Source organism: Mercenaria mercenaria, chromosome 8 (assembly GCF_021730395.1).
Source record: "Mercenaria mercenaria strain notata chromosome 8, MADL_Memer_1, whole genome shotgun sequence".
In the NCBI taxonomy this organism is placed as follows: Eukaryota; Metazoa; Mollusca; class Bivalvia; order Venerida; family Veneridae; genus Mercenaria; species Mercenaria mercenaria.
In genome coordinates, this window is record NC_069368.1 from 69,547,567 (window position 1) to 69,572,970 (window position 25,404).

The following is a 25,404-nucleotide window of genomic DNA, read 5'->3' on the forward strand; positions in this document are numbered from 1 at the left end:
TTGGAATTATAGACACAATTATTTGGTATCCATGGTAAAAGAATGACATGTAAAGTATTAACTTTGTAAAACTGACTTTGATGGATGAATTGATTTGAATATGTATTTCTAGGTTTGACACAGTTTACTTTCAGTCTTATTCGAATGAGAAACTGTTCACACAAGTGGTGACTCGGTAATAAAAATAAACCACAGGAATCTGAAAATCTATCAATAAGACCATAGAAGTCTATCTTTACAAAAATACCCCCTATATATAAAATAAACACATATATAGGGGGTATTTTTTGTAAAGATAGACTTCTATGGTCTTACTGATAGAATTTCAGACTCCTGTGAATAAACCCCTTTTCATCCTGCATTCATATATAACACGATGTAGCAACAAAAAAAATCAGCGTGTTTGATTCAGCACCATCTTGAACAGAAAACATTTTTTTCAGAATTTTGTATTGAAACAATAATCACTGTATATGGTAAAATGATGTAACTAAGAAAATGAATGGTCATTGACTTCTCCCCCCAAAAAATAATGGGCCTAGCGAGACCCCTGGTCTGTCTACTGCCGAGCTATTTCTTGTCTACAAAGCTGTTTAGATCTCGTTTCATGACACTGTCTTTGACTTTCTGCATTATTTTGTGAACACTGTTTCAGATTTCGAAATCAATTCTGAAAAACTCATACAAATTTCTGAAATACATCAATATTCACCAACCTACAGCAGTATATTGAAAGAAATCTAGAATGAAAGTCTTGTTATCTTGAGCGAAAAATTAGTGGGGCTAAGAAAAATTCTGTTGGGCTACAAAAAATTGGAAGTCCGTAGCCCCATTGGCTACAGTGTTAAAAAGTTAATGTCGCACTTACAATTATTACACGCCGGGCGTACCGCTAATTTTATACTTCAGTAAACGTCTGTTGATTTGATCACGATTGATCAAGTCGGCCAACGCTTTGAAATAAGATAACGCTCTAACATGAGATGACACGGGATTATCCCCAGTTGCCATTCTGTGAATTTTTAGTGTGTATACAAACGAGTGTGCAAATTTCCCGTGCGCTCAACAAATTTTCAACTTCGTATAAAAAAGTTTCGCGCATTTTATCTTCCTTTTGTAAATTAATTATTTATTTGAGATATGATTGAATTCTATCATAAACCCTAACAAGAGCACCGCCTTGCGGGTGCTGACGCTCATCTGATTTTTTTTGTATAATAGAAATATTGTCCTACCCATGATTTTCTAAGTCTAAAAAGGGTCATCATTCTTGCAAAAAGCAGGATAGAGTTATGTTTCTTGATGTACAGTGTCCACTTATGATGGTGAAAAACTGTTGCAAGTATTAAAGCAATAGCTTTGATATTTTATGAGAAAAGTATACTTAAACATAATACTCAACCTAGAAAATGATTTTCTAAGTCCAAAAGGGGCAATAATTATTGCAAAAAGCAGGATGGAGTTATGTTTCTTGCTGTACAGGGTCAGCTTATGATGGTGAACAAGTGTTGCAAGTTTCAAAGCAAGAGCTTTGATAGTTTGAGAGAAAAAGTTCACCTAAACATAAAACTTAACCAAGAAATCTGATATTTTCTAAGTCCAAAAGGGGCCATAAATCTTGCAAAAAGCAGGATGGAGTTATGTTTCTTGCTGTACAGGGTCAGCTCATGATGGTGAACAAGTGTTGCAAGTTTTAAAGCAATAGCTTTGATAGTTTAGGATAAAAGCTGACCTAAACATAAAACTTAACCAAGAAAACTGATTTTCTAAGTCCAAAAGGGGCAATAATTCTTGCAAAAAGCAAGATGGAGTTATGTTTCTTGATGTACAGGGTCTGCTTATGATGGTAAACAAGTATGCCAAGTTTCAAAGCAATAGCTTTGATAGTTTAGGAGAAAAGTTGACCTAAACATAAAACTTAACCAAGAAATCTGATATTTTCTAAGTACGAAAGGGGCCATAAATCTTGCAAAAAGCAAGATGGAGTTATGTTTCTTGCTATACAGGGTCAGCTTATGATGGTGAACAAGTATTCAAAGCTTCAAAGCAATAGCTTTGATAGTTTAGGAGAGCTGACCTAAGCATAAAACTTAACCAGGCAACGCCGACGCAGACGCCGACAACCGCTCAAGTGATGACAATAACTCATTTTTTTTCAAAAAATCAGATGAGCTAAAAATACGATTTATTAAAGAAATACCTGTGTACATTGGAGAATCCAGGATATGGAAATTCCGAATGCACAAATTTCCAGTGCGCATGCCGATTTTCAATCATGTACAAGATGTTACACGCAAAAGTATTTTAATTTCCTTTTGAAAAATAATAATTTATGATATATATGTTTGAATTCAGTCATAAATCACTTCAAAAATACCATTTGTTAAAGAAATACGGGTGTATTTCGATTATGGCAATTTCCTGCGTGGTCGCCGAATTTCAATCTCTTATAAAATTGTTTTGCGTTAAAGAATTTTATTTATCCTTCTGAAACTTACTGCCAGTATTATTTATATTGTACACGAATGATTTCTGCAATAAACCCTACAAAAATACCATTTATTAATAAAATAATGGTGTATTTCGGTAATGGAAACGTGTTTGAACGTATTTAATTTTGCTTTCGTATTTTATTCATTTATGATATATATGATTGAATTATTAAAAAAAAAACTTCAAAAATACCTTTAACTTACAAAATACAGGTGTATCCCGGTTATGGAAAATGCATTCCGGTGTATCCTGGTTTTTTAGGTGGATTCCAGTTTAATGTGTGACCGAAATCGCTTGAAGTTGCTAAAATCATACTTTTTAAATCATACTTTAAATCACGTGTATTTGCTAAAATATTTTATATAGAAAAAAGTAATATGGCTGCCACATTTTCCTTACAGATATGAAAAATGATAATAATTATTTCCCCGTTTTTAACAGAACAGTACTCATATATTCTTATATTTTGCAGTAACGGGGATTTCGTGTTTGGTATTTTACAACTGGAAGGAATGTCGTTCATAGAAAAGAAAAGAGCAGTTTGTTAATAACAAAAATCATATTCTGTATTCTGTAAAGCAAATACTTTATGTGTGCGTCAAAATCGCTTACGAAAATAACATTAAATGCGAAAATAAGCAATGTGTTGTTTAATTTTCTATTGTTTTCTTTACATTTTCGCCGAAATTAATGATAATGTTGACACATGTTTATAAATATCCGATGTCACCACAATCGCTTAATTGATTGTTAATTGCAATGCGCACTGCAGATAAATATACAAGTGCTGTATATCAACAAACAATTAATGAAGGTGAGATAATCCAATCAAAAGATCACATTTTTCTGATTATGATTTTAAATATCAATGTAATGAAGATGGTGACATCTTAAAACTTCTTTGAGTTACATTATAATTATTTATATTTGGTTGAAACAAATAAAGAGGTATTAAAGATGTGACTTTATTAAAGTTATTTTCATAATTAAAATCAGCGAAACCAGCCCATGATTTAAAAATCTTTTTTGTTTTTTTTTTAGTTTTAATATAGCCGTGTACTAAAATAGTCTTTAAGATGATTTGAAAATATAAATAAGCACCAAGTATGAAAATATGATATATGAAGGTTACTTTAAGACAGCTAATAAACGATTTGTTCTTAAATTATTTACGTATATATATTATTATAAACGCGGCTGATACACAACTCCCGTTATTTTCATTAATAAAAAAAATATATAAATGATGATTATTTCATTATTACATAAAAATCACTCATTTTCATATGAAGGCAGGTACTTGTATAGTCTTTAACAAATTAGAAAAAGAATTTTAGAAAATAAAGAAATTAATAGACAAATATAGCTCATTTTCGTAAAAAAATTCTTATTTTCGCAAAAATAACCGTATTTTAACATTTTAATTGCTAATTAAGCGTTATTACATTTTGAAATTGCTCAGTTATCTATATATTAAAGCTTAATTATAATAATGACGGCATTCTTACAGAGCTCCAGATAAGCTTTTGGTGCAATTGGGTATTTACCCATCACTTTTTGTCTGAATTGGGTATTGGAAATTTGAATTGGGTAAAAATAATATCATTACCCAGCCTTTTCAGAAGTAATTGGGTATTTGCTAAAACCAATTGGGTATTTTACCAATCTCGCACTAACAAATGAGTATTTTTTTTGCTTACAGTATACATGGTACATATCATTAAACAGGACTGACTAAGTATTTTAATGGCGCCCTTCAATGTTTAATACAAAAATGTATTTAAAATTGTAATGAATGTTTCATACTGTTGTTTTCTTTTTCACTTTTAATGCAGTCTGAGATCAGTTCATCCACAATATCCCGAACAATGTGGTCACCGCAATATGCATTCTCCGAAAAGATGTCATCCAGTATTGGTGACACTACATCGTCACAAACAGATAACTGTCATTGTTGAACAGCAAAATATCCCACTAATTTGTTTGTTTGTGCTGCAACAATGTTTTTTCCTGCAACCTCTTTACATTTTATCGGCGTAAAATTGTTTACAAAGCGTCCAAATAACACCGATCAGCCAACTGAATGATCCTGTTATTTTTCCGATAAATTGCAACCTGTTCTGCAGTAACGTATAACCAGTAGGGTTGGATATCGTTAAGGACGATGCGGTCCGATACCGATACCGATACCAACGAAACGATACGGTATTTTTAACGATACCGATACCGATACCAAGCTTTGAAGTACATCACATAAGCAATGATTTGGTTAGTATTAAATACACCGTTTAAGTAGTTATACAGGAAAATTTGCTTTGATATATAAACATTTTAAGTCTGTTAATTTGATGTTGTACTAAAATTATGAAAGAGTAAATAAAATAAACATATTTTACAAACTAGAGTTTTCCAAAATAAAAAAAAAGAGTAGATACGTCGCTCACTGTGCAATTTAAATCTAGGACTCACTGACTGTGTTAATGCTTGCTCTGCACTGACGAGAACTGTGAAATTCAACACTTACTAGCTTTCAAATTAACCCATTTAACAAGTCAGACTCGTTGTCACTCATGATAAATCTTCAACCAGGTTAACTAGTAATGTATTTAAATTGCAACATTTTTTCCAACACAATTTTCATTGAAAAATAACCCTCAAAACGCTTGAAACAACCAGCAATAACGTATTTCTATTAGTTCGCGAAAACCGATGACTTGTTTACGTAGGTTACAGCTTAGTTTCGTAACTTTTTATTAAAATAATTTTTTTTTTCATTTGTTTTGATAGAATATGACAAAGAGCAAAAAAATGTCGTATATTTTGCAATTAAGTATGATTCACGTAGTTTAAAACGACGGGAAAAGAAATTTTTTGTAATAATATTTAGCATACGAAATTATTCGCAAGGCCAGCTCTCCATGTTACTCGGAGCGGTGTCACAGTAAACAATGTCGATCGCGTTATAACTGTGTTTCAAATACTATTTGCTTATTTTCTGCTTTCTTTTGCCGCAGATTTGGTAATTATTTTGTTTATTTACTTTTATGGAAGTACCGGAATCGGAACCGGTTCTTTACGAAACGGTATATACTGGTACTTTACCAAGTGATTATTCGGTACGGTACTGATACCGGGAACCGGTATCCAACCCTAATAACCAGTCAGTCAAATCTAGCGTTAAAGTCTCGTACCCGCTCTAGTTATAAGGAAAATGCGATACGCAAGCTATTTTTTATGAATTGGGTATTAGGAATTTTAATTGCGTTTCAGTACGCACACTGTATGAATTCAATTGGGTTTTCTGTAATTTTAATTGCGTAAATACGCAAATACGCAGCTTATCTGGAGCTCTGTTCTTAGATGTTTTCAGGCATATCACTGAATGGGGTCGAAATGTCCAAGGAGTTGGGGTTGAAATGTCTTGGGGTCGAACTGTCTCTTGGGGTTGAAATGTCTTGCTAGCGTAATAAGTGGTGTGGGGATACCCGTTTTTCTTGCATATTTTGCACTCGTAGTTACTGTATGCACGTTTCCAGAAAACTTCCATGGACTTCGGAGACGCAGATTGCGTGCACAAGCGATGTTTCTTATAACCACAAAATCGATAGGAATAAGACATACTGCGAAAATGGGTGCAAACAGGCTACATCTGATGGGTTATAATTTAGATTGAAGATTTCTGAAATCCTGGCATGCTTATTTCCTGATGAACTACTGCACTAAGAAATAAGGTCAAAAGTAACACCTGTCCTAGGCATTAAAATAGGGCCGTTTAAGAACATTCTCTTAAAAAAAATCTGTGCAGCCAACATTCTCCTGGTCCTCGATTTTCTTTTGTGTTTGTATTTTCAATTTGTCGGCGATTTTGGTGAAAATAATAAAGCAATTAGAAACAGTAACCGAAAAAAATATAACGCAACACTGCAAAATTACATAGAAATTATTACCAGTTTCACTAAATGGCCCTGTTTATAAGTGTATTTTTGCTTTCAAAAACTGTGATAAAATGGCTTCCTCTTCGGCGTGGGTGATGGAAAGGAAAGACAACTCATGGAAAGGAAATATAACTAACACAAAGACAATAAACACCAAAAAGAATTTACTAGGAACGAGCAATTTAGCATATACACCCTTTGTAATTTAATCATATTTTATTGTAAATAAAACATATTCTATTCACACACATACAACAAGGGATTGGGCCAAAAGATATAAGGAACTTAGGGAAATCACTATCAATTAATGATACATGAAATGATGGAATTGTTACCAAGTCAAGTGATGACTGGGGCATTTAAAAATAATGTATGTATGTATAAAGCAACACATCTTCGTGATCTTTAGAAATAATTAACAAATTTCAAACATATGCATTTTCGACATGTTATCAGATTCAAGAACCTGTTTTTAAACCACCTACATATACATGAAATGACTGTTTTAATGACGTAAGAGTCTTTAAAGTTTTTGAACTCTTTAAGGTAAGGCAGATTTTGATATTTCTTACTTTTAACAGTTAATTAAATGTCTGACTTTTCCTCAAAGCCATATAAAATATGGAATGGAAGGAAAATTAAGATCAAAGTCTGAAAATTGTTATCTTTAAGTGGTACTTTAATTAGGCCAAGTATCCAGACACTTTAGAAACATATTTTTAAATTATTAAAAAAAGTGATATTACATAATTATATATATTTACAAGATTTTATTCAAATTGTTTAAGAATGGTAAGAGTCCATTAAACTGGAGATATTAAGCTTCTTTTTTTCAGTCGCATTGTTTGCATTTTTTGTCAAATTTTATTGCATTCAAACAAGCCAAGTAACACATTTAAATTAAATTGTACAAATATATTTTTGATAATGTCACAAATTTTATATATGACATTGAAGAGCAGACTGAGTAATTTGCTCCAAAAAGATATTGCTTTACATAAAACAAAAATCAATGCTATGGATATATGTGAAGCATGAAAAAAGTAATTGTAAAAAACACCATTTTTGCACAGCCCTTTATTTGTTGTTTTTTTTTATGCAATTTTAATTTTGACAACAGTAGTAGGTACCTTGTATACCAAGTACCTGCAAGTGCCGGTGATAATATTATTCATGTCCTGAAGTTAAAATAAAAAGAAAATAAATTTAGGGTTTGAGAACAGGTACGTTGATGATATATATAGATTGTATCCAGCGCAAATAACAAATACAATAACAAATACAATAAACTATTCGTTTTGAATGAAAGTCAAACATTTTTTTTGTAATTTTATTATCATAATGGTTCAACAGAGTTTAATTTAACAGGTTTTATCTTCTTACAGCTTTTAGAAGAGGTCCGTGCAAAAAGGTATCTTTCTCCATTTAGTAAAAATGTTGGAAAAACGCATTTTTGTAAAATTTCGGTGAAGTGTGATATTTCCCAAAGTAATTGCAGCTATAGATTGTTTACTATTTGAATAGTCATATTACAAAGTTTCGTGTATTTTGCACTATTTATATCATTTCCATATAAAAAAAATCTGTTTTTGTCGATTATGTTTATGCAACAAGGGTTCTAAGTCCATGGAGTTGTGATACAAGGGTTGTAAGTCCACAGAGTTAGGACCATTGTTGCTTTTAAACACTGATTTCCGCATCATTTTTGTCTAAATATATCAATGAAATATATCCTTTTCACACACCTGATGACTTTTAAAATTATTGATGTAGTCTTTTTACATTAGATTTTTGTTCTTCTTATTATCCGAAACAGCCATCAAAGCCCTGAAATCTATGATGTCAACTCATTTTTGAATTAGACCCGATGTTGCATACTTGAAATACCATTTTTCTACTCTTAGATAGGAGAATATACTGCTGGGGGGAGGGGGGAGTTAATCAGGTGCGGGATGTTCTCTTTTATGCTATAGATGCCCTATCTCCATATTGACCAAAAATGGAGATAGGTACCTTCTTGCACGGACCTCTTCAAATTTATTACCAAGGCAATTGTCGGATTTGATATTAGCACAGGACATGCAAAAGAAACATGATGGGATAAGAATGAGACAAGGTAAACCTTAAACCGGGTTTAGCTCCCCAATGGTGCTTTTGCTACTGACCATTCCAAGATGGTATCCAACTGTGCCCCTTCCTTTGTTCGTTTTTTCCTCTTGTGTTTGCTTTGTGTGTGTTGGTCAAGTGCACATCGGTTTGGGTTGTGGTGTAGAGAGGCTGCGTTTCTTGAACGTGACTTTCCCTGTTGGAATTTTATCTCTGCTTTTTTTTTTTTTAAAAAATCACCAAATATTTGCCAGATTTGTGTGATTTTGTTTGTAGTATTATCATACATTATGAACCTTTACTGACGTCTTTATATACAATTTTTGTTTGCACATGCTCAGCTTCAAGAAATATTTACCGCCACATGTTAGGGATTGCGAATAAATATAAATCTTGTACTGAACACTTGATCTGTTTTTAATTACTTAGATGTATGCATGTACTTGGTTAAGTTTATAGAAATCTACCTAGAATAACAATATAACAGTTTTCTTATTCCAGGGTGCAGCTATAACGTTCGTCGCTATTCACAACCTAATGATAATGACATACATACAGTGGTTTGTTGCATGATAACACACAATTTTCAGTTTTCTTTGTATATTACCAGTGATGTCAAAAAGACCCTTGTCAATTCCCTGGTTATATCACGGTAAGGCTACTGTAATACCTTGTTGAATGGTATTCCAAACAGCACATTTGACAAATTGCAACATGTCCAGAACACGGCAGCTCGCATTATCACTTGGACGTCTCATCACAAGCATATTAGACCGGTACTAAAGGAGCTCCATTGGTTACCAGTGTAACACAGGGTAGAGTAAAAGCTTCTGACCCACACCGTTAAGACTCTACATGGTCAGTTACTGTCTATATAAGGGATATGATAAAAATGTAGAGACAGATTAAAAACCTAAGATACGCTGTCACTGATGTGCCAAAGACTAAATCCATGATGTATGGCAACCAGAGCCTTTCGTTCAAGCTTTGGAACTCCATTCCCGTCAAGATAAGGAAGCTAACACACTGGCTGCTTTTAAAAGCCTTCTAAAATGCACTTCTTTATACAACATTCGCAAATTAACCGATGAATTTTTTCTTACTCAAGTTAGAACAGTTTTTTTTCCTAAGGTCACTTAACTTCTTTTTAAATATGTATTTGTTTGCCTTGTTTTGTTTTGTTTTGTTTTGTCTATGTGTTTTATATTTATGTTTTGTTAATTTAAAATGACATCTTTTTCTTTTTGTCGCATTTGTAATTGTATTTTTGCAATGCATTCTGTAAAGCACTTTTGATCATGTACACGTGCATGAAAAGAGTGCTATATAAATGCGGTATAGAAATGATAATAATAATAAATAGTAATAATAATAATAATAATTTGTAATAATAATACACATTGACTTAAAATTGTAATACACATTGACAATAATTCCGTGTTGTCTCGGTACATATATCATGTGTAAGGGATTGAACACTAAACACTAGTATGCATGTGTCTCAAAACAATTGGATAATGCCCGCGTGAAACCTTGTATATGTTTATGAAATAAAATGACAAAAACAGTCGCTTGCGTGATTTTAAGTCAAGTGCGTAATCAGAATAGTGCTTATCTGGTCCGTCAAGTGATTAACTGTCCCGAAGAGAAATTTACTGTTTATATTACTCCACAATGATGTTGGTTAGACTATTCTCCCACATTGGAGGTTAAAGGTTTGGATATAGATGCATGATTACAAAACGTTCCAGATTTTGCAGAATTTACTTTGTCTACGCTTAAACAATATACCATTGTATCATACTTAGACTTGTTTCTTGGATAAATATTACATACTTCAGTCATTCCTCTTACTGGAAAAATAAGTAACGGGACAGGATAAACTTGAGTGTTTTTACTAATAGTGTGGGTATTTCCATACCGCGCTCTCTCGGTAATTGATTTTTGATCCACGTTTTAAATTTCTTTCATGTGTCATGTATGCTTATTCTAAACTTGCGATGTCCAATTTTTAGCATTCTTCTAGGTACAGATGTAAAAAGGAAAATAAAAATAAGTAATAGTTAAAACAAGGACAGATTCCAAAGAAAACACACATTCCAATAATTTATTTGAAAAACAAAATCAAGGTACGTGATATGCTTTTAATAATTTCTGACAATTACTTTCTTATACATCTTTAAAAGCTTTGTCCCTTGTCTGACAATAAAATCTTTTAGAGATACATTTCAGATCAAAGACGGTTTATCTTATTTTTAAACCCCCGAACGCTGACCTTCAAACATATACTTGCAAATTTTAAAAGAAAATATCAAGCACCTGGAAGTAGAACTATATATAATTGTACATAAGACGCCACTTGATAGATTTAGTAAAACATAAAAATATGTTTGTACATACGATGTTTGATATATTAAGTAAAAAAAAAATCAGCTTATTTGTCTTAACAATAGTGACAGTATAAACACTCATTGCATTCACTGTTTCAATGTTACTGAATTAGGCGGATGGCAGATCCGGACTGAAACGATACTGTACACCTCTTCCGTGTATTATGCCTTTGAATTCTGAAAATTAAAAAAAAACATCCAGTTGAAACAGATTATCTTTACTCATGGTATTTACAGCTCGGCTTTATTCACAATTAAAACTGCATTACAAATGTGTACAATGGAAAATTAAGGACGTGGTCTTTATATATAGTCAAGCGTTCTCTGTTCATTGTAAAAAAGAAACAGAATAAATGATAAATGCAAACAAGAGTTTCTATTCCATTTGTTTGTGTGCTCTAAACATGAAAACCGACACAAAAAAGACACAAAAATAAGAACAATTCATTAATATAAATAAAAAAGAATTTGTACGTTAATGGGGTTTTAACCGAGATCATTCGCCTGGCAAGTAATTGTATTATTCATCGGACCATGTTGGAAGTTGATTCGGATAATTGAAAGCTACATCATGTCTGCATGTTTGCATGAGACTTTATCAATGACAAAATATTTTACAACTTCTGCTCTGACTGCACGTCTAAAAATTATTCCCAAACCTATTTGTTTTACCGGTTCTGCAACATTGCCTTTATCGTCTCTTTCATGTACCCATTCTCAAAACTAATCTTACTAATAACAACAGGCGAGCGGTCACCAATGACAGAATCAAACAAAGAAAGACTGTTAGACTATCATACTATATATGATTGGCACAACTTATGCAATGGAAAAAACTGGTTGTTCAATGACGTTCGCAAAAACAAGAAGAAAAGAAACAAGGCAGTCTGAAAGACAGCTATATCCACCGCCACTGTTAAGGATAGTGAAAGGGTTGATGGTATGGCCGGAAGCATTGGAGTTATTAAATATATTTTATAGTCCAAGTATGACGACATCAATGAATTTGAAAATCCTTCAAGGGTTTTAGGAGATACGTAGCTCAAACCTTTGACCTTCAGTTGTGACCTTGACCCTGGGACCTTGGCTAACTCATGAGTTCTACACATCGTCTTGATGAGGTGATCATTTGACCCAGGTATCATGAAAATCCTTCATGGGGTTTAGGAGATACAGTGCAGACACAAAATGGAAGGCTCAAACCTTTGATCTTGAGTTGTGACCTTGACCTTGAGCCGACATGGCTGACTCATAAATTCTGTACATTGTCTAAGGCGGTAGACGATTGTTTTTTTCCTGCTTATAGGGGTGCATTTGTGTGCTTGTGAGTCTAAAGCGGTGCCCTACTGTGTTTTTGTATCTTACTTGTCTGTTTTTCTATGTTAGTTAGTTGGGTGTGGTTGTGTGTTTATCTTTGGTAACGTGGCATTCACTTTTAATATTCATCCTTGTTCTACTTTCCCCTTCAACTTCCTACCCCACCGCCTATTTACCCTTTACAACTCCCCCCCCCCCCCCCCCCCCCATCTATATTTTGCATAAATTTATATGTACTTGTTAGATTTTTGAAGCAACCCGTCAGTAATATTTTTCCATTACAGCTTTTATTTTTGTTGTGGGCCTACTTTGCAAGTGCCTGGCTCTGAGGCTGTGTTTTTGGTGCTCTGTGCTTCAGAGAAATCTACCCTTACCTATTATCGTTTGATGAGGTGATCATTTGACCCAAGTTTCATGAAAATCTTTGAAAGGTTAGGAGATACAGAGCGGGCTCAAACATTTGACCTTGAGTTGTGACCTTGACCTTGAGCAGATATGGCTGAAACTTAAGTTCTGCAAATTGTCTTGATGAGGTGATCATTTCACCCAAATTTCATGAAAATCCTCCAAAGGGTTTAGGAGATACAGAGCGGACACAAAGTGTTACGGACGGAAGAACGGAAACCATTCCTATAACCCCCACTATTCGTGGCGGGGGATAACAAAAAAAAGAAGCATGCAAAAGCAATGCTATATTTTATAAATACAAATTTATGGAAAGTGTGGAAAACGTTCACAATTTATTTAAACAATGAACCTATACCTCAAAAACGAAAACGAAATAAAATCTAGCAAAATTATGTAATTAGTGCACAAGAAAAGCTGTATGTAATATGACTATAACAAATGTGATTTGTATGAGTAAGAGACATTTTAAATGCAGTAGAACTGTATTTATACTTTTGACATATAACTGATATCTTACCCATAGAACGTGGATGTATTTCGTCATAGAGAACTTGACCGTTCGGAGAATATAGCAAAAGTTTGATAGGTCTTGCTATTGGTTTATCTATCCGGTTGTCATTCCTGGGAAACTCCCAATATCCGTCACGTGTTCGGAACATCTCGGTCCATGTATTGTGTATCGGCTGGAACATACGCAACGTTGTAGTTGGAATCCTAAAAACACACACACACACACACACATCCTTATCTCTTTTTTATTTGTTTCATTCATTATAGCTCTTAGGAGTTCAGACATCAGTAGGAATTTCCAATTAAAATTACGAAAACAGAAATACTCCAGATGTGTTTAATGTGAACATATATTCTGAATATAGATGCACATAAAATAATTACTACATCATGGTCTAGTGTTATGTGTGAACATATGCAATGTACGTGTATAATGCAATGTACGTGTATATAGCTGTACATAAAATAATTTCTCCCTTGTGGTCTGTCGCCAAGTGTGAACATAAATAATGTGTCTAGCTGTATATGTAATCATTTTCTTCTTTGTGATATATTGGCAAGTAAGAATATAATTAATGTATATAGTTATATATAAATTAATCACAGCTTTTTTGTCTATTATTAAGTGTTTAAAATAATTAATTTTTGTTGCTACATTTATAATCATGTAAAGCCGTTAAGTCGAATTAGAAATTGCAAAGCTATATATACCTATCATTTCTGATTTGCAGTTTTATGTAGTAATTATTACTGCCTTGTAGTTTGTATTCAATTAGTCCAGCAACCGGGCATTGTACAGCTTTCATACTGACCTTCCAGCGCCCATCACCCTCAACAGCGAAATCTACGTCACCTAGATCAAATTAAAGTGGACGTTACAGAAAATTGTCGATATGGTTAGGATTGGGCTGCGTTTTTTAGAACGTGGCTTTTCCCGTTGGATATTTATCCTTGTTTTGTTTTTGTTTTTGACAAAAAATACCTTATTTTGCTGTTACCGCGGAATATTTTTAATATTCCATGTGTCTGTTTCTGCTAAAATGTTTTGTTTCTTATACTGCGGTTCGAAATTGGCTGCTTTGTACATAACAAGTGCTATGGTTTGAAGAAAAAGAAAAACATATCAAGATGAAAGTCACTCTATATTTACCAGGTTTGCATTCAGGACAAATGTCTTTAACATAAACAATGTAACTTCCTGTTATAGGAGAGTGTCCAAGTCCTTGTCCAGAGCCATTGACCTGAGGAAATAAACATTAATGGTAACGTTTAAAGTACACGTACTGATGCAGCAGTAACATTATTGGAAGCGTGGTCGATTGTTCTCCTTACTACTAGTACGAGGAATGTCAGTCAGACGGGCGCGCAGTCAGATTTATATATTAAAATGCATGCGCCTTGGAGAACTGATAATATAAATATTAGCTAGGAACATTCAAAGATTTGAGAAAATTTTAAAGCAATTTCCAAAGAAACTTCTACTGTGTTTTAAACTTCATGACAATCCAAAAGCATTAACAAGAACTTCTAAAAGTTTAGTTGGATGTTGTCGACTCGCAATATACATTACAGGTACCGCCTCTGGGATATGTTGCCTTTAAGTTCAAATAATGAAAGTTGAATTTCAAGATTTTTTGTTGAAAAATATTTAGGTAAAACAATCTAATATATATGTATATATACTGCTCGTTATACAAGTTATACACGTGAATAGGTCCAAGAGTCTGCCGAACGATTAATACTTATCACACTTGTATATGGTATAAGTTTTCAACGAAAAAGCAAAACAAACAAAAAATGAACATAGTGAAACGATCACTCTTCTCAGTCTGATTCTTTGGAGGCATAGAACGCATCCAAGCAGCATTAGTTATAGCTGACTCGGCTTGATTGAGTGTGTTCAGGATATGTAACAAGTCGAAAGATTTCCTGCGGCCAGAAGTTATACAAAACAGAAATTGTTACGGATGTATGTGTGACCACACGGCCTAAAAAGTAATGTATTGGTGAATAACGTGCTTGTTTTTTTTTATTATACCATTACGCTTTAATGTAGGAAATATTACTCCATTCTACATGATTTACAAGTAGATCTATGAAATATGTATTTCTTAATTCTGAAAGTTATTGGTTTGAACATAAATAACTACATGTATATTTCCCTTTCATGTATAACATAACTTTTAGATCAACTGGTCACATTCCTTGACTATTGAAATACTTTACTAGAGATATCACAAATGTGATTCATGCCTTCACCTGGACTTCGTTGACATATAGAGCAAGACAACACAGGACGATAATCCAGGAAATTAAAGAGCAATTAAAAAATCCCTTATGCACAACTAAGTATCAATATTGATCATTGCTGAAAGTTTGAATAAATTATATGAAATAATGAATGAGGAATTCAGGTCACAAACATTTCTCTATATATCATATAGAGTGCCAGCTATATTGCAAAAAAACGGCGTTCCATAAATGCGATAAGCCAATCGCATATCGGTAAAAAAAGTCACGTGAAATCACCCAGTCCCCATGTGCTACACTACTTGTTGCTTTCCAATATACTTGCGGCCTCCAGGCCACAGGTTATGAAATATGTAATACCCCTCACGCCACCTTGCACCGGCTTAAACGGAACTCTATTATAGTAGAAATGAATGTTTGACTTTTATACAAATTTTAGATGCCATCGTGTTATTAACATAAACCCACGCAAGTTCGTGTTCTTTTTTTTTTTTATCTTTATTGAATACGAGTTACTTATATTTATTTGTACTTTGATACATACTCTGAGACACATTCCACATGCTGATGAGCCAAACATTTGAGGAGCATTAAGAGCTACAAGCCTGTCCACCCGAGATGCTACAGGTGGCAAATGTGGGACATTCAGCGTACACGAACCACCTTGTTTGTTACCATAGTATGTACCCTAAAATATATACATTTACAGCATTGATCTTTATTTTTTCTCAATGAAAAATTCAATGTCGTTCAGAACTGGCTAATGTGATACTCAATCAAACCTGGAAATAAACATATAGACTACAAAGCCAAGTGATCTCCGTCAACATGTGATCTTATGTACCTGTAAGACTGTAGTTTGAGCTGGCTAAACACCTCTTTATGAAATTCAGCTTACGTTTTCATAAACCTATTTTTTTTTCTTGGAAAAGTGACGGAGTGATTTGCACAATTATTACAACAAATAAAGCATTATATTCTAATGAATAAAATAAAGAACAAGATTTATTATCGTAATTGTATGCTTTATCATAAAATATGTCCAAAATACTTTCAACTTTCAAGAGGATTAAAATGTAATTAAATCATGAAATGACTAATTTATGCAGTATAATGTTGTAAGCATATGAGAGCCCAAACAATCTAAACTATAAATTGGACGTGGTGTGACGTTAATTAATATAATTCGCGTGCATCTGTCATTTTCATGTGTTATTTGACACTGGTTTTACTTGTCTTGCATACAATGGCAATATATAACATTCTGTTAATGTATTCTCACATATAAGATATGCTAAGATCTATCTTAACAGCTGTCTTATCAGGAAAATCTGTGAGCCACAACATTTAAAATCTTAAAATCTTACTCACTTCAGAAAAAAATTCTTCAACAGCAACGCGGTTTCATGAAAAAAAAAAAGCATAATGAAGAAAGAAAGAAAACTTACGTCTCCGTATGAAACCGTTTTATATAAATTTAAAATTCCAACATCATTGATCGCAGACGCAGACGATAATAATAAAAGGAAATACACAATAAAACAATACGAGTTGATGTTTAATATTTCCATCTTCTGCTTCGTTATACACATATTTTGTTTTTGGACAAAATTGTGTTTATCCTGCTGATTTATATACCTTCGATTTACTAGTATCTAGGAAAATGTACCGGACCCCAATTGCTACACTTGTCATAATACACCATAAATATCAATCAAACTAAATTGAAAATATCATATATCCTACTTGCCAAGATATTAATTCGTTGTATTCAGTAAGTTAATTAGTATTTTATGCATGCGTACCAAGGACGACTGTCTCGGGTTAAGAATTTGACTTACGCAGGACTTTATCTCCAGGAAACGGATTAATTGGAAATACATTTTTGTATAAATTTCAAGGAGTTCTATCAGAGGAAGTGTGACAGAACGTTTTTAAGTACTCTTAATGTTTGCATATTAGAATTCTTTATTCATAAAAGACGAAAATAAACGCCATTGCATTGACAAATAAAGAAGTTTAATTAAAAAATCCCGAAGAAATTGTATAATTCCACAACCTTACATCACGTTTTGATGATGGGAAGAACATATGAACCAATTTAACTTTCAAAGGCTCACCACCAGTAAAATTCAGACAAAAAATGGCATCACATTTAATTTGTTAGATCAGTTATTTAGGCTTCAGTATTCGCAATGGCCTTACCCTAAAAAAGCCACGCTCCAAAAACCAAGCCTCCCAAAAGCATATTCAACAGCAAGCGGACATGCACAAGACCAGCACAAATAGACAAACAAACGCACAGAAAAAAGACAAAGCAAACACACAACAGACATAACACATACTTCACCATGATCTGGCTTTTCATCACTGTTTTTACTTTTTAATCACTGACATAATTTTCTTTCCCTTTTCTATTTGGTGCGAGTTCTTTTTATTTCTAATAACAATGTTTGTGGTTTGACGTGCACGGAAGTGTCTACGTCCTCGTAAAGGGCTAGACAGTAGAAGACAGACAGGCAGACAGACAGGCACGCACATACGCATGCATGCACGCACGAACAAAAATGGATATCTTTATATAGTTGCGGAATATTTAAGGTTTATCAGTTTACCACAAAATCACTGAAACATTTGGTAAACGGACAATATCTTTACCAACAATCTACCTATCCGATACATATTTTATCGTATTGTTCCGTACGACTGGATGCTTTAAATATTCTGAAAAAGTTGTCTCCCTTCAGAAATTAACACCATTTATAAGATGGTAAAAATATAAAAAATGCTGAAAACTATGTTGGCATATTTCTGCCACGAGGTAGCTAGGTTGCTATCGCGATACTTAAAAAAAATTATCTTGATAAAACGAAGTTTTCTGAAAAGATTGTCTCAATAGTGGAAGGTTTCCTGGAAATATTATTGCGATAATTTACATTATTTCTCGATACTTTTTGTGTAAGTGCCCACAACTGCCATTTATCAACTAGATTACCTTTCTCGATACTTTCTGAAATTATCTCGATATTTCGAACTTTTCTGAAAAGTTTATCACAATAGCTTAAAGTTTCCTGGAAATAAAAGGCATATCGAGAAAAAATAATTTATTGCGATAATGATTTCAGAGAAATGCATGACTTTGCTGGGAAGTTTAAAATATTATCGTGATAATTACCGAGCATCTCGTGGCAGTTCCAAGCATTAACGCGAAAGTTTGCGCTAAAACATTTTCAGGAAATGAATAAAAATATCTAGAAAATATTATATTTATTGCTGAAATGTTTTCAGAAAAAATACACACATTTCCTGGAAAGTTTACAAATTATCGTGATAGCTACCTAGCTATCTCGTGGCAGAAATATGTCGCCATAGAAAACTACGAAAAACCTAGTTATGTGAACTTTCAGCAGTGGGACATTATTACAAATGCATCAAAACGAAAATATGTAACAGCTTTGAAAATGGTGACATTTTAAAGGCGTTGAACTATCTGAATGTGTGACCCCTTTATGCAGTCCTTTGTCGGAATTCAATGCATATATCAGTATATAAATTGACATCGTTTTGTAGGGAAATATACATGTTTAACATGCTGCTCAATTTTCATGTAAAACAACTTTTTCTTTCAATCATTTGGTATTGTCTGGGTTTTTTTTCAAACTATGGACCTAAGTGTTAACCATTAGCTAGTAAAAATCATTTTCTACACACAGTATTCTTATTAATGATATTCACAGTTCTGAAAACACATATTGTATGTAATGTTGTGACTTTAAAAAAAACGGGATGAGAAAGTAAAATGAATAATGTCTCTGATTCGATAAAATTCATAAAATTTGGTTACCTGAAGGTCTAATGGTATCCTAAATTTCAAAAAGGGTATTTTTAGTAGTATTACCATATTGCCTAATAGCAACTGACGGATCAGCTGGTTTGTTCAGTATACTTTCTTCAGGTCGTCTTTAAATATGTTCATTGCATGTTTTCTTGATATTGCTTTATCACATATATAAAGATGCACAAAGAGCCGTGTGTTCTTTGCTTGTCTGGAATGTGACTGTATAATTTGAGCCGCGACTTCATTTTGGTAGACTGCGCTTATATTAATTTAAACTATTGATTAGCATCTTTATGACATGCATCCACGTTTCCATGCGCCATTTACACCGAAATAATGTATATATATATATTAAAACAAGAATTATTATCAAAGTGGGAAAGTTTTAGTAAAGTTTTCGTATATTATTTACCATCCATATCAGTACAGAATTAGAAACAAAAAACTTTTGAATTATAGTGTCTATGTTTTCTGACAAAAAGGTTAATAGGGTTTTAAGAAATAAAGATTTCATATGAGCTCATAAATTAACCTACAGAACAGCATGTTCGGATTTTTTTCTGTAGTCGTATGAGTCTAAATCTGATTTTTCGAAACTTCACTATATATAGTACGAACATTCAGCCAATGAAAAGGCTAGGTTTATATGCAATGAAAACTTCGAATCAGAAGCAAGTCTTTATAAAGGGATCAGCGTTTTGATGACACTTTCATATAAAGAACAAATACAATGCAGACTTTGAAGAAACTTACTACATATGTACAAGTAAATGGTCAAACGTATCTTCTTTTTTAGATATTTTGTCCGAGATCGAAAAGAACTCATAGGTTTAAGTTTATTCTATAAACTTGACTGTAAGTATACACGTACTAACATTTGTTTCATTAATTCGATTTTCAGAAGAAAAAAAAACAGTTAATAAAATATGGCTTAAATGGAATTCTATCACAGTAAAACTCTGAATGTTCTCCATGTTCCTAAAGGACCTGAAAATATAACAATAATTGAGTCCAAGTATGGAGAGACTTTTGCCACGTGACACTTAAGAAAAATCTGCAAGAAGATCCTTTGGAAGCATAGAATGCAACCAAGCAAAATAATAGCAGACTCGGTTTGACTGAGTCTGCTTATGAGAGGTAATGGAAAGTGCAACAACCCTCACGCCCCCTTACACCGGCTTGAGGGGAATGTTATCGCAAAGATTGCTGTCGTGATAAAATCTTGTTGAAGAAGATCCTTTGGCAGCATAGAAAGCAACCAAGCAAAATGATAGCAGACTTGGTTTGATTGAGTCAGTTTATGTGAAGTAATGAACTGTTCAGTCTCTCACGCCATCTAGCGTCGTCTTAAGCGGAATTCTATTTATACAAGTGAGTGAGTTGGGTTTTACGGCGAATACAAAGATATTGAATGGACTCCATGATCCCAAAGGACCAGAAAATATAACACCACTAAATCCAAGTAAGGGAAGACTTAATAAGAAATTGTGAAATTTATCAAACACACAGGCTGCAATTTATTCAAGACAACGTGGTTCCAATACTCCCGCTTTCATAATTTGGATATTGTGTAATCACCCCTTGGATATGTTGCCTACTTTGTCTTTTTGACAGTTTCTGTAATATACAAGCTCCATAATCGCGGATCCTCACTCTAAATTCCAGTTTGTTATGCTTACTGTTTTCTCCTTTAGGGCTCGTCCATTATTATATTTATTATATATTTGTTGCGTTTAACGTCGCACCGACACAATTATATGTCATATGGCGACTTTCTAGCTTTGATGGTGGAGGAAGACCCCAGATGCCCCTTCGTGCATTATTTCATCACGAGCGGGCACATGGGTAGAACCACCGACCTTCATGGCTTCCTCACATGAAGAATTCAACGCCCCAAGTGATGCTTGAGCCCACATCAATGAGCGGTAAGTGATTTGAAGTCGGCGACCTTAACCACTCGCCCACGGAGGCCCCCTCGTCCATTATTAAGTACCTCATTTCTACCTAAGAAGGTCATCAAGTTTGAGACAATGTGCTCCATAAGCTTAGATGAAATGCAGGTCAGAGTTATTGGTCGGTAATTGCTAGGTTAAGCCTTTGGACCTTTCTTATAGACAGGGGCAATAGTTGCCATTTCCAATCTAAAGGGACAATACCTGTGCGAAGTGATAGGGTAAAGATTTCGCACAGTATTTGGGCTACCTCAGTGTGAATTTTTTTGAGGACATGGGGTGATATCTGGTCTGGGCCTGAAGCTGTGTTTGGGCTGAGACCACTAAGGAGTTTGTCTATACACTCAACTGTTATGCTGACTGGAAGCATGGAAGCAGTTAGAGGATTCACTAAACTTCTACAGATCTGTATGAGGCTGTGCGCGTGTATGTGTGTGTGTGTGTGTGTTTGTCGTGTGCGCGTCTGCGTGCTGTGGGTTTCGTTTTGGGGAGGCTGCGTTTTTGGTACGTGACTTTCCCTGTTTGATATTTGTCTTTGTTTTTTTAGGGGTTGAGGACGAGAGAAGACTGATTCAAATTGCTTATTTAGGATGTTAATCTTTTTTGCAGGATCAGTATGTGTGACTTTAAATAAAATTTGTATTTTGTGTCTTGATACATTCACTCTTTAGCAGTGATACTCCACAACTTTCTGATTTATGTTTTATAAAACGTTTTGTTCCTGCCTGGTTCAGAGTCCCTTTCAAAGATGACTGATTTTAATACTGTAGATGATATAATCATGTACATTTAATTAATCCTTTTATTCAGCTCAAGTTACAATATATTTTCGGAAATAAAACCAGTCATGAATCTGGGGATATTGCTAAGTAAGTGCACAGAGATACACTTTTCTGTAGTTATATCCTTTTCTGTGTTTTAATTAATCAAGTGACGCATGCGCATTGAATTACTTTTAATGAAAATTTGTTGATGTGACGTTTTAGTTTACAAACTAGATCTACGTCAGTTTCTTACGAAATGACTCGTAAGTATTCAGAAACAATATCAGCTGACTGCTAATAATGCTCATGGACGTTGCGTTGACATGTGCTGGGCGAATATTTTCCCCCCATTTAAATGATACCAAATTATAAGTCCTCTGGCTCTGGTCCTATACTCGACATCACTATCTCGCGTCATCACAAATTTCGTGGTATACTGGGTACACCAATTACCGGGAATCTTATTTGTTATCAGGCTCGCAATATATACCAAGGTCATGAATAACATAAAATAATGTTTTATCATAACATTGCAGCACTTTTATTTAAATTAAGTGCAAACATTTCAAAATGTATTCTAATACTTGACAACTACCGAGTCTACAAGAAGTCCATGTGGGCCGCCATTTTTGTTTAGTCAATATACCTATTACCGTGAAACTGAATATTAGCCAATCAGAAGACAGAAAAATCTAGTGCAGGGCAGAATTCAATACTACTGTACAAAACTTCTGACCTTTAACGTCAAAATAAGGTAAATTAGTACATTTCATTTTTTCAACTTTTATAATTACAGATAGTTTTCTTTTGCACTTCTGTCCAATATTTGAAGCTATTTTCTTGCATTTAAGGTTCCCTGTCACATAATGGACAAATGAATGTGTCACCACGTCTCAAAACTCTAACTGGGGTACAATATTTTAGGTGTACCCATCCTGAGCAAGAGTCACATCTGCCCCACTTAATTATTTCTATAGTGTAAGCACATGTGAATGCATCTGGTGAGCTCTTTTTGCATACAACACATTTGTCTGTTTCATCATCCTCAACATAACTGTCACTGTCTGAGTCGGTGTCCACTGGTATGCCACTTGTTGTTTTCAGGTTCAGGCCAGATGTTCCAGGCAGTGGTGATTTTTTTTCAACATGTTTAGAGGACTTTACAGATTTCTTTGAGCTGGATTTGTTTTCATTTTCAGGTTTAATTTGAAGAGTGCTTTCAGACGGCCTTTTCAGTTTTGAAGACTTGGTTGGTGACATGAGGTTACCGTGGACGGCTGGTGGAACTTTCCTTTTCTTTTGGACTTGCAGTACCTTTGTTATTTTTCTTTTATCCAGGAAACTTAGTTCTTTTTCATTTTCAGTACCAGTTGTGTTTTCTTCAGTTGTGTCTACTTCATTGACCACTTCCTGATATATTGCAGAAGGGGCAGTTTGTGATGGAGTTAATTGGTCCCTATTTATGGGATATATTCCTGACTTTTTGAAGGCTGCAATAAGATTGGCCGGAGTGACAGCTTTGTTATATGCCTTGCCAGATAGTTCAGCGATATTCAGCTTATTGATCTGCAGACCAGGTGTTCTCCTCATGTATGCCTGGCACTCGCTGTGGTATGCCCTTTTCATAGGCCCAAAACAGCCCACGTCCAGGGGCTGAGTAATGTGCGACGTATGTGGAGGAATAACAAAGAACACTAAATTTCTTGATTCCCCCCATTCTTTCAAGGTCATATTTACATGGGATTTATGTCCATCGAACATGAGTAACACTGGTTCATTACTGGCGGGTACATATTTGCTGAAGTGCATTTTTAAATAGTCCAGAAAGATCAAAGAATTTGACCATCCAGAGTCAGACATTGTTCCTGCAGATCCAGGGCAAGCACCATCAAGGAAGTCAGATTTCCATCTTTTGCCCGGGAAGATATAGTAAGGGGGCACCCTGTTGCCAACAGCACTCCCAGCAGCAATTATGGTAACTGTTTGTCCCCTGCTACTGGTAACAGCTTGCGGTACAGAACCTTTTTCACAAAGGACGTTAGTAGGCCTATGCTCCATGAGAAGACCAGATTCGTCAACATTCCATATATTTTCAGGTTTGTCCATCAGGCCATGTTTTTTAAGAACCGAGTCAAGCTCCTTGAAATATGCATCCAGGACAGCTTCTGAGGTAGCCCGGGCACGAACTAAAGACAGCTTCTGGGGTTTTGCCAGGGTCAGATCTGCATGTCGGGTAATGAACCCATCATACCATGACTGAGAAAACTCGGGATCAGATGGGCCTTTCTTTTGAAGAATTTTTGCATAGTCTGTTGCAAGTGTCATGAATTCAGCACGAGAGTAGCCATATCCTATTGATGACATATACTTAGTATGGTCCACAAGCTGCTGTTCTTCAACATCAGAAAGAACCGGCTGTGGGCCTGGCCGGGTGTTGAATCTCTCTGGTTCAGGGGCAGGCTGCATGGGTCCACTAAACCTGTCACGAAGAGTGCTGTCAGGAATCCCATATTTTACAGATGCTTTATGGATTTTCATCCCTTTTTTCACCTCATTGAATGCTAAGGAGAGTAGTTGGGGGTCATATTGACGTTTTCTTTTGACATCCTTTGGCTTGCCTATGGTTGGGAACTGAAAAATACAGAAAATGGAAGTGTCAATTAAAATCCAATTAAGCATTTTATACTGGTCGGAAGTTTAGCTCAGTAGATCAAAAATTTTGACAGGGAATACCCTATGACGTCATCAACATTACACGCGCACTTGCTGGTTGCAGAAACACTTGCATAAAAACCAGTTTTCTGTGTTAAATATCAAAGTAATGTGTATAAAACTTATACTGAATGTGTTAGAAAAACATTTATTTACATGACTGGACTATTCAAATAAATAACTTACCCGTAAAAATGACATAATCGTCTTGAAAACTTGGTTGACAGTTGCCGGTAGCAAAAGTAAACAAACGCGACGGAAGTTTACGTGAACTAACTGCGCATGTGTGTGCTATTTGCGTCATTCGGAATTTCCCGGTAATATGTGTATCCCGGTAATAGGTATATGGAGTATATTTGAGTTTCGCTACCTGCCTGATGTTTATACCGTTCATCTCTAATGTCGTGGTACTTGACATTCGACGTAACGACATTAAACAATAAACAACACAACAGTGTATTTTGTGTCTTTACCACAATACTGTCTCTTTCTGGCTTACATTAATGACCTACCAGATTCTATTAGAAGTAAGGCAAGACTGTTTGCAGATGATACCATAGTATACCTTACAGTCAAGTCCTCATCTGATGCCCAAACACTACAAAAAGATTTGTACGCCCTTGAAAAGTGGGAACAGGACTGGTCAATGGAATTCAATCCAGACAAGTGTGAGGTGCTGAGAATTACTCGCAAACGAAACCCTGTCATGTTTCCTTACACCCTGCATGA

General features: G+C 34.5%; 3 protein-coding genes across 5 annotated transcripts in view; all 3 read right to left on the bottom strand.

Annotated features, from left to right (window-relative positions):
* LOC123566132 (heterogeneous nuclear ribonucleoprotein K-like) overlaps window positions 1-6,550 on the bottom strand; it is a 47,031-nt gene extending 40,481 nt beyond the window's left edge. For 2 of the 3 annotated variants that reach the window (XM_053550149.1, XM_045360006.2), the window contains exon 1: window positions 6,441-6,528. The gene's annotated coding sequence lies outside the window, so the exon portion shown is untranslated. Of the gene's footprint in view, window positions 1-6,440 lie in introns of all 3 variants that reach the window. The other variant, XM_053550148.1, reaches the window with a different exon arrangement.
* Window positions 6,551-10,627: 4,077 nt separating this feature from the next.
* LOC123565273 (uncharacterized) lies at window positions 10,628-17,174 on the bottom strand. The gene is made up of 6 exons (XM_045359141.2): window positions 16,858-17,174; window positions 15,954-16,097; window positions 14,310-14,400; window positions 13,871-14,012; window positions 13,167-13,363; window positions 10,628-11,101 (listed from the first exon to the last, which is right to left on the bottom strand). The coding sequence occupies exons 1-6, from the start codon at window positions 16,999-17,001 to the stop codon at window positions 11,034-11,036; spliced, it is 786 nt and encodes a 261-aa protein (XP_045215076.2). The 5' UTR covers window positions 17,002-17,174; the 3' UTR covers window positions 10,628-11,033.
* Window positions 17,175-22,401: 5,227 nt separating this feature from the next.
* On the bottom strand, window positions 22,402-25,024 carry LOC123564232 (uncharacterized). Its single transcript, XM_045357634.2, has 2 exons — window positions 24,862-25,024; window positions 22,402-24,594 (listed from the first exon to the last, which is right to left on the bottom strand). The coding sequence occupies exons 1-2, from the start codon at window positions 24,874-24,876 to the stop codon at window positions 22,810-22,812; spliced, it is 1,800 nt and encodes a 599-aa protein (XP_045213569.1). The 5' UTR covers window positions 24,877-25,024; the 3' UTR covers window positions 22,402-22,809.
* Window positions 25,025-25,404: the final 380 nt, after the last annotated feature.